This window comes from Macaca thibetana, chromosome 2 (assembly GCF_024542745.1).
Source record: "Macaca thibetana thibetana isolate TM-01 chromosome 2, ASM2454274v1, whole genome shotgun sequence".
Taxonomy (NCBI): domain Eukaryota; kingdom Metazoa; phylum Chordata; class Mammalia; order Primates; family Cercopithecidae; genus Macaca; species Macaca thibetana.
The window spans coordinates 123,456,962-123,470,840 of NC_065579.1; the positions used below are offsets into that span (position 1 = coordinate 123,456,962).

Sequence of the window (13,879 nt, forward strand, 5' to 3'; positions counted from 1 at the left end):
AATGACTTTTAAAAACTTTTTTCCTGAGACAAATGTGTATATTTAGATACAAAGAAAAAAGTATAAAGGAAAACAATCACAAAAATCAAAAAATAAAAGTTTCAATTATTTTCTTCTAGAGTCAGAAATACAAATATACACTGTGAATCTGAATGGCTGGGTAGAGGGAAATGATCATGTTCAAAAATGTATATATATACATACACACACATCTCCTTTTATGGAGTGGGACAAGAATGAGATTTGGAATCAAAAGTAACTGATTTTAAATTCTTTGCAGTTATGACCTATGAGACCCTTAGACACTTCTATTTCTTCATTTGTAAAGTAGGCATAACACTATTCACCTTGTGAGACTGGTAATTAAGTCAAATCCAGAGTGGCTCTGAAAATACAGTTTCTGATCAACGTCACTGGGGAATTTTTTTACACAAATTTTCAGCCCCCCCTCCTCCCCCACCCCCACCACCCTCCTCCCCACCCCCGTCCCTGGCCTTCTGCAAAGCCTGGGGTTATTCTCCCTGGTAAAGTTTGAGAGCCACTGAAATGGGGTACATAAAGCCTGATGGGTACTCAGTAAATGTAGCTGCCGTTACTACACTGTGATATTTAATCTCCTCTTGTCCTAGTTTTCAGTGAACCTTAAGGAAAGCTTGTCCTTTATGGTCCCTCAATTAGGTTCAGTTCAATAGCATTCATTGAGCTGAAAGTCAGTGCCAGGCAGTGAGTGTGGGAGTAGAGTTCACAGTCCATATCAAGAGATACCAGCCTCCTTCTGCATCACGTGTCTCAGCATCAACTATGAAACCATTTTTTCTTGGCCAGACAACTCCACAGATGGTTTCACTGAAGATTTAACCTCAGTGCTTATCAAAATGGGCTCTTGTAGTCTGAACCCCCAACAATACTGGATACCCTTTGATTAGTGGTAGTGAGCATTACAACTGTCTCAGATGGCGAAAAACAGCAGGCACCTTAAGGCCACCTAGTCCAGTCTCACCCATTTCACAGGGGAGGAATCTGAGGCCTAGGGATAGAATACAGCTAGCAGATGAAGAAGTCTGCAAAGGCATTGGCCCTGCATCTGCTTGCTTTGAGACTAACACCCTGACTCACCATGGTGGTATTTTGATAAATGACACCAGGCGCTCTCACTGGCTTAGACTGATTGACGGATTACAAATAGCCATCTGCCCTTGCCAGGAATGAAAGCAACAGAGACATGCAAGCAAAACCTTCAACAGATTTATTTTACTTCAAATGGAACAGATCATAAACAATTAGACTATCTGCCATGGTTTTTAAACAGACAGTCTGAATGATCCTATCTAGACACACCATCCCATTATAAAAGCCCCACGAAGCAGGACTCGGCTTCCCATGCCTGTAATCCTGTCTACTTGGGAGGCTGAGGTGGGAGGACTGCTTGAGCCCAGGAGTTTAAAACCAGCCTGGGCAACATAGCAAGACCCTGTCTCTAAAGATAGTAATAAATTAAAGCTCCAGGAAGACCTCTACAGTTAATCTGACCCCTCCCTCCCCGGAATGAACACTAACAAAGAGCTGCTACTAATAGCATTTCAAACAGTTACTGGAAAAAGTAATGACTCATTATGTGTTCATTTTTATTTAAAATAATTTAACAAAGGTAGAAATATTTAGAGAAAAAAAAATCTCTCACACCCCAAAGAGAGACACAGGGTTAACATTTTGGGAGGGAGGCAGAAGGGAATCATGCTATAAACATCTTTCTCTGTCTTTTTAGAATTTCTTTATTTATGTTTAAACCTCTTTAGAGAAATAACTATTTCTTGGGTATCAATTGTCTGTGATCAAGGAGTAATCATATTGTTACTAATATACTCTTGACAGCTTTTGGTCATGCAGTTCTGAGCAGTTGGAAGATAAAGTTCTTGGTCATAGCTTCTAATACTCATCAATCTCACCAACAGGTGTGGGGCCTCACTAGAGTTCCCACTTTCATCTTGACCAAGATGATTTACTCAGCTTGTACACAGTGATGCTGCTTGACATTCTGAAGCCCTGGGGAATTCCTCCACACCCTCTGACTTCCTGTAACTGATAACTGAGGCTCGGTGCATCTCTATTTAGCACTCCTCTCACCATCTCATATTTAACTAGTGTTTCCACTGGATTGCAGGAGTTTTGAAGGCAGAGCAGGATTACATCTTTCTCCTCTTTAAAAAAAGAAAAAATACCCCACAGTGCTTTCATAGAGCCTCAAAAGAACTCGAAATATTTGTTGGCATTGTACTGAATGTTCTCAGCCTTTTCCCCCTACCCGGATACAACCACCACAATAAAATTGGAGCAAGGTAGAGAAAAGTCAGTAGATGTTTATAATGAAAGCATAGAAAACAAATCAGATTAAAGCACTATTAACAGCAGACATGAATCGTGGGCTATCCTATTACTAATAACAATAATAGTAACATATAACTGTGAACCTTTATTATACACTAAGCATTTCCTATACATTCCTTCACTTATCCTCACCTATGTGGCAAATGTTCCATTATCCCCACTTTACACATGAAGCCACTGAGGCTGGGAGAGATTAAGTAATTTATCCAAAGTCACCTGCCAGAGAGGAAGGAGCTGGGACTCTAATTTTGCTTTCTCTGATTTCACACCATCCCATTTTTCCAGAATCAAGAACACATGAGCACTCAGGAATATTTCACATTTTAAACTTTATTCAAAAAGCAGCATATAAGATATATCTTAGTCAGCATTAATTCCATGCGATCACCAAACTTTCCTAAACACCAGTAGTAGTAGTAATTTCTTAGAGTCACTGTAAGCTTCTTAACTGTCTTCTAAATCAATAAGGAAAATTAAATTATGTTTTCTAGACTTTGCATTAGTATATTGCATTACTTTCCAAGTTTTCAAAAATTGGTGATCTGAGTAGAGTGAATTCACCTTGTCTAAGCCACTTGTGGGCTTAGAGACTCTGTTATCTTAGAAATCTTCACCTTAGAATTCTACCTATTACATTATACAATTAAACTACTTTTTTTCATGCATTATACCAATCAGCCCCTTAACTGAAAAAAGATGACCCTTTGGAAGCTTAGAAGAGAATTTACAACGAATACATCTTTTGCCAGTTCTTTGGGCTGGGATACTAAACATCACCTTATCTATGAATATACTGTGGTCCCTCAGTGAAAGTTGTCACCAAATATTGCAATAAAACTAAGAAAACTTCTGAAGTGGAATGCATATTTCTGCCCAGAAAATGCTAGATGCATAACAGCTAGTTCACTGCAGACAACTGTTTGCTTTAAAATGTAAGCAACGTGCCCAGCTGAGGACCGAAGTGGCCAGAGTGCCTACTTTATCACTTTATCAGAATGGCACAGCAGTCCAACAATTTAGCCTCGAGAGAACAGAGATGGAGAATAAAGAAGAGAAGTGAAAAAAACAAACCAGCCCTTCTGTTCTATATGACCTTCTTTCCCGTTTTGCCAATCTGATTTCACACATAGTGACTCATGGTGAAACAGAGAAAACATGGGAATTGCATTCAGATGTGTAGAGGTTAGTAAGACTTAGTTTTCAACAGCAGCTCATTCTCCAGTAACACTATAGTTGCCTTCCATTTCATTTCACTTAGATTGGCATCTGCACAGCTGCCAAAATTGTTCTCTGTAAGTCAGAGAACACACTCCCAGGTAAACCTTCAAAAAAGGTATTTCAAAGGAGGCAGCTGGTATTCGGACTGCTAGAGAAGGCATTGCCACCTCGCTTCAGACAGAGGATTTCCGCTGATTGCTTTCTGTCGTTTCATCTCTATTCTGCACTCAGTCCCTTGTTTTGTCTTGAGGTCCCTGTTTTCCTGTACCCAACCAAGAGCCAATCAAGAAGTAAAGAGGAGCAAACACGCCCGCCCACTCCCAATTTCCTTTGCTCTGCTGTCTGCCAACCGCAAAGCCGATCGAGACAGAGCCGCTGTCAACTCTTCAACTCAGCTCAGCTGATCGGTTGCCGCCGCCGCCGCCGCCAGATTCCTGAGGCGAAGAACGCGAAGCTGAGAACATGGACGTTAATATCGCCCCACTCCGCGCCTGGGACGATTTCTTCCCGGGTTCCGATCGCTTTGCCCGGCCAGACTTCAGGGACATTTCCAAATGGAACAACCGCGTGGTGAGCAACCTGCTCTATTACCAGACCAACTACCTGGTGGTGGCTGCCATGATGATTTCCGTTGTGGGGTAAGTGGGGTCCCCCTACCCGGGACACCGATCTGGGGAGAGCACAGAGGGGCCTCGGGGTGCAAGATTCCGGGATGTAGAGAGGCTCTCTGACCGCACTCAGCGCCTGCCCTGGCAATTCTGCAAGCGGCCAAGCCAGTGGAAACTTGTTCGCAGGGCGAGGCCGCGGTAACCTGGGATCCCCTTTTCTGCACCAAGGGCTAAGACTTGAGGGGGCCCCTTGAGGAAAGAGGACGGGGAAAATTTGCCAACCGCGGGGAAGAAAAATGAGAGGTCCCCCACCGCACCGCCCCCCACCCCCCGCCCCCGTGCCAGGATCGGGCTCTTGCTGGAAAGATATTTGTAGCGCCCTCGTCTTTTAAAAATAAGAAGAAAAAGGAAAGTGGTGTAACCCTACCCTGGGGCTGGCTAGGACGGCAGGGTGTGGACCCGGGGTAGTGTAAAAAGGGCAACCAAGTGGCGACGCACTTTGTTGGTTTCTCTGCCTAATGCCAGTCACACTGTACAGTAAAGCTGAGCTTGGGATCAAAAGGGTGGGTGTCTCCTGGTGGCGCATCTCCCATTGTGGGGTGAAGGCTGCCATGACTCTGAGAAGATGGCCTTCTGGCATTTTCTTCCAGCAGTGGCCAGGCGTGGTCACTTTCTCTGCCTTCGCTTCCTAGCCTGGGGTTTCAATATATCAGAAGTCCTTTTCAATACCTGGTACTTACAAAGTATCCTGTATTAAGACTGCGTGTACACCTGCTTTCCTAGAAACCACCTTTCCTTGTAGTTCACCCTTTAAGAAATGCTTCTCTCGCTTATGCAGGATGGGTGGTGATATTCTCAATCTTGCTGATTATCTCCTACGCATCTTTAAAGAAAAAGTCACCCTCAGACTTTATAAAGGACACACTTGCCCTTAAATGTCTGACATTTCTATTTCAGGGCAGAGGTAGAGGGAAGAAGGAGCAAGCTGGCTTGGGAGAAAAGGGAGAAATTCACACTTGAACGGTGTGGGAAAGGGTGAACAGGGTGGCTTTTCAGTTGGCTCACAGTTAGTTGGCTTATACATTGAGCCACCTCTCTGTGCCTGGCCCCATGCCAAGCTCCAAGCACACCAAGATGAATCAGACTTGAATTCTGGCCCAGGGGCTCCTGGCAGTTGTTGAGAAGCTAAAGGAGCAAACACACAGCACAGAAGAGAGGGGGAGACTTCACAGTTTCCGAGTATGGTTCACAGCAGTCACCCCCATGCCGAGGTGGAAGCTCACATGTGGGACTCTATAGACGACAGTACAGATCCTTCTTCTGCCTTGCTTAAGGAATTCTTAAGGAATTGCACTCTGGGAATGGCTTGGTGTGTAGGGGGCACAGGCTCTGAGTGGACTCGGAACTAGTGTGGCAGCCAAGGTACAAATTAGTCAGGGCCGGGTGGGGCAGGCCCAAGGCCTGAGGCAGCTGCCTTCTGAACCTTCCCTCAGCTCTGTGCTTTAGGCTGCTTTCCTGGATCACTAAATTTCTTTCTTTCTTTTTTTTTTATTGAGACTGAATCTCGTTCTGTCACTGAGGCTGGAGTGCAGTGGCGTGATCTCGTCTCACTGCAACCTTTGCCTTCCGGTTTCAAGCAATTCTCGTGCCTCAGCCTCCTGAGTAGCTGGGATTACAGGCATGCACCACCGTGCCTGGCTAATTTTTGTATTTTTAGTAGAGACGGGGTTTCCCCATGTTGGCCAGGCTGATCTCGAACTCCTGACCTCAAGTGATCTGCCCGCCTCAGCCTCCCAAAGTGCTGGGATTACAGGTGTGAGCCTCTGTGCCCGGCCAAAAATTTCTTTTTAAAAATTTTTATTATTTATTTACTGTTGAGACAAGGTTTTGTTCTGTTGCCCAGGCTGAAGTGCAGTACTGTGATCACAGCTCACTACAGCCTCAACCTCCTAGGCTCAAGCAATCCACCTACCTCAGTCTGCCAAGTGGCTGGGACCACAGGTGCGTGCCACAGTGCCGGGCTAATTTTTTTTTTTTTTTTTTTTTTTTAGAGATATGGTCTCACTGTGTTGCCCAGGCTGGTCTTGACTTCTGGGCTCAAGCCATCCTTTCACCTTGGCTCTCAAAGCACTGAGATTGTAGGCAGGGGCTACCGCGCCTGGCCAAAAATGTCTTTAAAACACAATAAGTAGTAAATAGGTTTGCATCAGTTGTTTTTTTTCCCCCTTTCTCTTTGCAGTGAAGCAGGAGGGCATCTTATCTGGTGATCTAGTTATGGAGGTATTTTCTTGAGGTAACTTAGATGTGGGGCAAAGTTTGACACAGACCAATAATAATTAAAAAAAAAAAAGTTTATGTTTTTCAAACATGTATGCTGCCCAGACGAGGCACAAGCTCAGGCAGCCTCGCTGCCTTTGATGGAATCCATTTTTCACTGTGAGGGCCAGGGGCCAGCCCTTTGACTAAATATAGCTCCGTCGGTATTGTGCCTTAGGCCACTAACTCAGGTGGTTTAGGGGTGTTGGCCCTCCTCATTTTCCTTTCAAATAAGAGTTGTCGGTTGTCAATAAAAATTTTGAAGTGAAAAGTGAAAAGTATCCATAAAGTTTTTAAAACTTACGCTTATTTTTAAAAACTTACAAAAGATACAGGCTAGTAGTAAAGGTTCATTTGAAAATTATGTGGATAAAATGTGAAATTTTCTTCATACTTCAGTAAAAGTTTGGTATATAACCTTCAACTGTTTTCTGTGTAACTGTAAACCCAGTCAGTAGTTTTTTCCACCAATCGTTATCTTTTCTTTCTTTATAATTTAATAATATAAATAAAGATTTATTGACTGCTCTGTGTGTCAGATACTTTGCAAAGTATTTTACCTGCATTATGTCATAGAAGCCAATTTTTAAAAACTGTTATTTTTTTAAATTATTAAACCTGAGGCTCAGAGAGGTTAAATGATGTACTCAAAGTCACAAACTTAGGCTTGTGCTCTTAACTACTATTCTGTCTTGCTATGAGTCACGAGGAAGAAACCAAACATCTTCAGGGTTAGGGAGCTTCCTTGATTCCAGAACACTTCTCATTCTAAAGAGAGCTATCCTCTTTCGGTGATGCTAGTAGATGGGTAGGTCAAAGCAGTGCTGAAAGCTGTTCATCTGGATCCTCCACAGACTTCTCTCTAGTTTCTCAGAGTATCTTGGTAGAGCGTATGTGAAAATGTGACCTGGATAAAAGAGTGTTCAACAGTGGTTCCATCCCCTGCTGGTGAGGAGAGCCTCAAGGGCATTGTAGGAGGGCTGTAGCCTCAGCTCTCCAATGTTGAAAACTGGCTTAGATGAGGATAGAGAAATCTTTAAGATTTCAGGAAGGGTGAGGGAAGAACATAGCAAATGCTGTCTAGATCCAGAAACATTGGAAAAAACTGCCCATACCAAGATGGAGATTAAGAGGGATTAGGATAGAGATAAATCTGTGTTTGAACTTCTGATCAGAAGAGATTGAATTATTTAAAAGGAATAGCGTGAATAACAGGTTAGGAAACTTGCATTTTGCTGGAAATGCCTTTGGATCCTTTACATTAAGAAGGAAAAGTGTCTAAGATTGAAGTTGCCATAGCTTACCTTCTGCATCCTTGATGTGAGACGTTTTGGGATAAAGATATTCTTTTCACATCACACAAAACAATAGAAGTCTCCACCGTGATCTTCAAAGTAAAAAACAAAGGCAACACCTAATTGCACCTGCAATTTAAGTATTAAGCATGTGATACATTCTACTTGTGGACGAGAACTTCTATATGCTTAATAGAATGCCAAATGATTTGAGCTGGAGAATTCTGTTCACTGTGTGTGAGCCATGGAACAGCAGCATCCTTCACCTGAAAGCTTGTCAGAAGTGAAGCATCTCAGGCCCCATTTCAGACCTACTAGGTTAGAATCTACATTTTAACAAAAGTCTCAGATGATTCATAGGTACATTAAAATCTGAGAGGCACTGGATTGGTCTGGCTCAAAAGAAAATTTAAATAAATATATCTATATGCCCAGGTGTCACCTTCCATGATTCAAAATGAATAGTTCTTGGCAGGGTCCAGGCATCTGTTGTTTTTTTCTTTTTCTCTAACTTCCTAAGTGATTGTGATATACACCCCTAGGAGAACCACTGATCCTCTTGAACCCTGTAACTTTCTGAAATATAAAAGCTTGAGGTCACAGGCTAATTGGAACTAAAGCTGCTAATAATAGGAAGTTAAATATTTTTTCCATTTTAAGCCATATTGCAAATTTTCTAAAGCTCTTGATTAACCAAATTCAACTGCATCCCTGACTCTTACAACATTTGCAATACTGTTGCTGTCTCATTCTAAAAAGTTCTTTCCTGGATGGGTGTAGTGGCTCACACCTGTCATCCCAACACTTCAGGAGGCAGAGATGGGAGGATTGCTTAAGGCCAGGAGTTTAAGACTAGCCTGGACAACATAGTGAAACCCTGTATGCAAAAAAAAAAAATTCTTTTCTGCCGTTAGAACTCATATTTTCTGGTGTAGCCTTAGAATCACCAACCACACACAGAATTTGCAACATATAAAAATGCCTCTGCTGCTTCTCCAGCAAGAGAGGTGCATTTATGCTTGTGTATATACATTTGTGCCTCCCCATTTACATAGAACCATGTAGCTGCTGAAGGAATGAACCCGTGTTTTCTCAGTTAAGTAGCTCCTCACCATGTGGCCCGATCATTTGGCCTATGGAGATTTTGTAGGAGGGTAAAATTGACAGCTGCTACTTTATGCTTTCAGTTACTCAAGATTATAAGGAGTTTCTGGAAGGCTGGTAGTTCTAAGTTTGAAAAGAGCATTAGTGTAATCTTTTCAAAACGAATATAGCTCAGTGGCTCTGTAATATGTTCTAGGCCTGTGGCTCCCAGCATCTGGTTTTATGAAATGTTCATATTGTTTATACCTTTAAATGCTGCAAAGATGAAGAACCAAGTTTCCAGTTGGTAGAGGAAAAAAAGGGTAAGGCAACCCTGGGATGCTCTGGATCAGAATGTATTAAAATGATTATAGATAGAATGAGTTGCAGTCTGTTTATACTAAAGCGAGTGGAAATGTTTTTGAGATTAGTCAGCTTCAACACCAGTTCTACAACATTACTCTTATTTGTGTTGCTTCATTCATTGAATTAACAAAGAGTATGAAGCACTTACCAACTTCTCAGACACTGTTAGGAGATAGTGAAGAATAGGAGAGCTGTGTTTTCTGCCTTCACGGAAAGGCAGCAAGACCACACTGAACACATGATAATTAATTTGTATACAAGTATAGCAAGTCTACAGAAATACACACCTACATAAACACATCCTTCTCAACCTGACTTACCTGATCTCCCCTGTTCATTATTATTCCAAATTCCAAATCTCTCAGGTGTTGGGAATAGGGGAGGCATTGAGTACGTAGACAGGAGAAAGGTTTATTAAATTTTACTTATCCTAACCCACAGCTCAGATCCTTCTATTCCATTGAACAAATACTGAGCACCTACCATGTGGCAGACACTGTCTAGGCCCTGAGGATACAGTCAGGAGTACAACTCCACCAGCCTTCCCAAATCCTCCCAGAATTCTCCTGCCCTTCCATGCACATTGATTTGCTCTTGAAGCTGGCATCTGTCTTCCTCTGATGGCTTGTGTGTTTCTTCTGAATACAGAACTTTTAAGAGGTCTGTCAACACACAGTAACATTGTAATCTAAAAATCTTTATCTAGGCCAGGAGTGGTGGCTCACACCTGTGATCCCAGCCCTTTGGGAGGCCGAGGAGGGTGGATTGCCTAAGCTCAGGAGTTTAAGACCAGCCTGGGCAACATGGCGAAACCCCATCTCTACCAAAAACACAAAAAATTAGCCTGGCTTGGTGGCATGCACCTGTGGTCCCAGCTACTCGGGAGGCTAAGTTGGGAGGATCTTTGAGCCTGGGAGGTGGAAGTTGCAATGAGCCAAGAACGCACGCCACTGCGCTACAGCCTGGGCAACAGAGTGAGACCCCATGTAAAAAATAAATAAATAAATAAATAAATAAATCTTTAATAAGGATTGTTTTTCATTAAATAACCTCTGACAGAGTGTGTGTGTGTGTGTGTGTGTGTGTGTGTGTGTGTGTATATATATTTTTTTTTTTTTTTTGAGACAGGGTTTCACTCTATTGCCCAGGCCGGAGTATGGTAGTGCATTCGTGGCTCACTACAGCCTCTAACTCCCTGGACTCAGGTGATCCTCCCGCCTCAGCATCCTGAGTAGCTGGGACTATAGGCATGCGCCACCAGCCTGGCTAATTTTTGTATTTTTTTTTTTTGTAGAGAAGGGTTTTTGCCATGTTGCCCAGGCTGGTTTTGAACTCCTGGGCTCAAGCAATCCTCCTGCCTTGGCCTCCCAAAGTGCTGGGATGACAGGCGAGAGGTATGCCTGGCACACCTTTGACACTATTTATGTAACTGTATTTATCTTAACTTCTCCTTTCCCCTCCCCGTCCAGCTGTTGTTTTTTTTTTTCCAATGTTGCCTGCTACTTTCAGCCTTTGGTTGGTAGTTTCTGTTTCCTTTCCCTAGGTAAGGATTTGCAATGATTCTAGGTAAGTGTGCATATATATGAGTGTATTTTGGATTCCTGGCCCCCTGTCTTAGAGAGGAGAAGCTCTCAATCAGCTTAGGGACAGAGAGCTCTGTACAGGAAATCCAGTTCAAAAAGATCAAGACCATTCTTGACCTACCCACTTAATACCTAATTAAGCGTCAATATTGGAAATGTTTTATTTTTTTTTTTTTTATTTTTGGACAAATGAATTCTATCCTTATCACTCAGCTTCAGAAAACTTAACCCTTAATACCGTCCTCTGTCTCTTGAATTGAGCGTGGCTTCCTGTTCCTAAGAATGCCTTCGAATCCTGTAATTTTAGGCAACACCTTCAGGCTAACAACTCAGGTTTGCAAGCATTCATCATTGATGTATGATAGGATTTCCTGGCCTTCCTTCTCATTATGCAATTTGCTAAGGAGACACCTGGAAGGCAGAAAGCCCTGCTTCTTCTAATCTGCTTCATATCTCATTGGTGCAGCTTCTGCTTGTCTCAGAGGAACAAAAAGAATGCAGACATTGGGGGTTAGTGAGGGGTAAATAGACAGGAAACTTGTGGGAAGGAAGTCTGTGTTACCAAGCTCATTAGCATTTGTCCAGCCTCTGTCTTCTCTCCACAGCTCTGTAAGAATTTGCCATGTGATAGTTCTCAGTAGCTTTTGTTTTGTTTTTTTAAGACAGAGTCTCGCTGTATCACCCAAGCTGGATGCCATGGCAGGATCTTGGCTCACTCCAACCTCTGCCTCCCAGGTTCAAGAGATTCTCCTGCCTCAGCCTCCAAGTAGCTGGGATTACAGGCATGCACAACTACACCTGGCTAATTTTTGTGTATTTTTTTTAGTAGAGACAGGGTTTCACCATGTTGGCCAGGCTGGTGTCGAACTCCTAACCTCAAGTTATCCCCCCACCTCAGCCTCCCAAAGTGCTGGGATTACAGGTGTGAGCCACTGCACACCTAACTTTTTTTTTTTTTTTTTTAATTTACTAAAATCATTCAAGAAGAACAGTTTGTAAACAAATATCTTTCCACTTTTGTTCCCTGAAAAGTATTGATAAGAGTAACTGGGTTGCTAATTGTTGAAAGCATGTATGTTGAGGATACATGAGGATTCATTACACATTATTCTCTCTACCTATGTATATGTTAGAAGTTTTCCATAATGAAAAGTTAAAAAGGGTTTAATGAAGTCTAATCAGAGCTTTGTACACAACTATTATTTGAAGCTCTATCACTGTGGGAAGCATCAGATTTATGGTTTCTAATCCAAGTCCAACCTGTTGTTTATTAAAAACAAAATAAAATCTGATGGTTCCTAAGGCATGTCTTAGTATGAACACTTTTAACATGCCAACTGCTAAAAAGACAATGGTTGGTTTGGATGCGAGTGTTTAGTTTGTGCCAAATTACACAGGATACAGTAAATATTTAGGAAATGGCAAGAATGCAATAAATCCTCTAGGCCTTCCTAATTCAGTTGGTTAGGAAAATCTCACTATGACCCTTCTGTAACAGAAGAGACAGGCTCAGTTTTAACCTACTGTACAATCTGTTTTATTCCATGATCCTTAGGCCCAGGAGACACTGTTCTCATTTACTCAAGACTGATTTATGTCTAAAGCCCACATTTATGCCTACAGTCAAAAATCGCTCTTCACTTTGGGAGGCTGAGGCAGGGGATCACTTGAGGTCAGGAGTTCGAGACCAGCCTGGCCAACATGGTGAAACCTCGTCTCTACTAAAAATACAAAAATTACCTGGGTGCGGGAGGCTGAGGCAGGAGAATTGTTTGAACCAGAGAGTCAGAGGTTGCAGTGAGCCAAGATCGTGCCACTGCACTCCAGCCTGGCAACAGAGCAAGATTCCATCTTAAAAAAAAAAAAAAAATTAAAAATTAGCCAGGCATGCTGGCACTCACCTGTAGTTGCGGCTACTCGGAAGGGTGAGGAACGATACTTGAGTGCAGGAGATAGAGGCTGCAGTGAGCTATGACCGTGCCATCACACTCCAGCTTGAGTGACAGAGGAAGAACCTTTCTTAAAAAAAGAAAAGAAAAGGCACACGGAACTGGGCTCTGGTCAGAGAGTAAAGGCTGGCTGAGCTGAGACTTGAAGGAGGGTGGAGTGAGGCCTGTGCACAAACTATCCTCTCTGCCTGATTGACCTCACCCTGAGATGGCCAAAAGGCAAGGTGAGTTCTGGGGTAGATAGAAACCCTGAGTGGATGGGGGTGCAATCAGGAGATGGTGTGACAAAGCTGGCAGGTTGGCCAACTGCTAGCCCTGAGAGTTCCCTCATGCTAATTACTAAGGCACTTCTTCCTCTCCTAGCAGATACAACCTAAGCCAAATTTTGGCCTTGGCTCGTGGACTGTGTGACCTGGATTCCAGGCTCCACTTACCCCCTCAGCCAGGCACCAACTCCACAACTATATACAGTGGCCCTGGCTGCAGAGGCAGCAGGGGCCAGACCCTGCAAGGCCTTGTAGAATGTTTAAAGAATTCTGTTTTTAGTTTAAGAACAATGAGAAGCAAGAAAATGGTTGAGTGGTTTCATATTTGCAGTGATCCCTCTGACTGATTAAGGACCACAGACAAACATCGCCAATTTAGAGAAGTCCACCGTGAGTAAATTGTTCCCCACTTTTTCAGTGAGTCAGCTTTCCTCAGGAACCACACTTCAAAAATAGCTTTTTCGGTTAGAAAATTGGAACTCAGTGCAAAGCTGCCTGCACTCCTCAGGAAATATTTTGCTGCCTCTTTGGTGGTTCTTTTTGGCCTTGCAACCTGACAGGAGTCATCAAATGTGGCCTTGAGCTGATGCGAGGATTTCTGTTATGGCAAACTTTTATTGCCAACTTTGCAATTGGTGGCCTTGGACAAATTTATTAACTTGTATATTCCTGAGCTTGCTTATGTGTAAAATGAGGTAGGTTAGCAAGATCCTTCCTAGCTCTAAAATTTTGTGAGATTTTTTTTTCCCCCTTTCGGTAACTTGTGGTTAAACTATAGATATAGCTACTGAATCACGTTGGCAAGTTTAG

At 42.8% G+C, this 13,879-nt stretch overlaps 1 protein-coding gene across 2 annotated transcripts in view; it reads left to right on the forward strand.

Annotated features, from left to right (window-relative positions):
- The window catches only part of ARL6IP5 (ADP ribosylation factor like GTPase 6 interacting protein 5), an 808,776-nt gene that overhangs the window by 783,435 nt on the left and 11,462 nt on the right, over positions 1 to 13,879 (forward strand). Inside the window, exon 2 of one of the 2 annotated variants that reach the window (XM_050781315.1) lies at positions 4,003 to 4,241. In XM_050781315.1, coding sequence (XP_050637272.1) covers positions 4,066 to 4,241 — 176 coding nt within the window. In that variant the 5' untranslated portion in view covers positions 4,003 to 4,065. The remainder of the gene's footprint in view (positions 1 to 4,002; positions 4,242 to 13,879) is intronic. The other variant, XM_050781316.1, reaches the window with a different exon arrangement.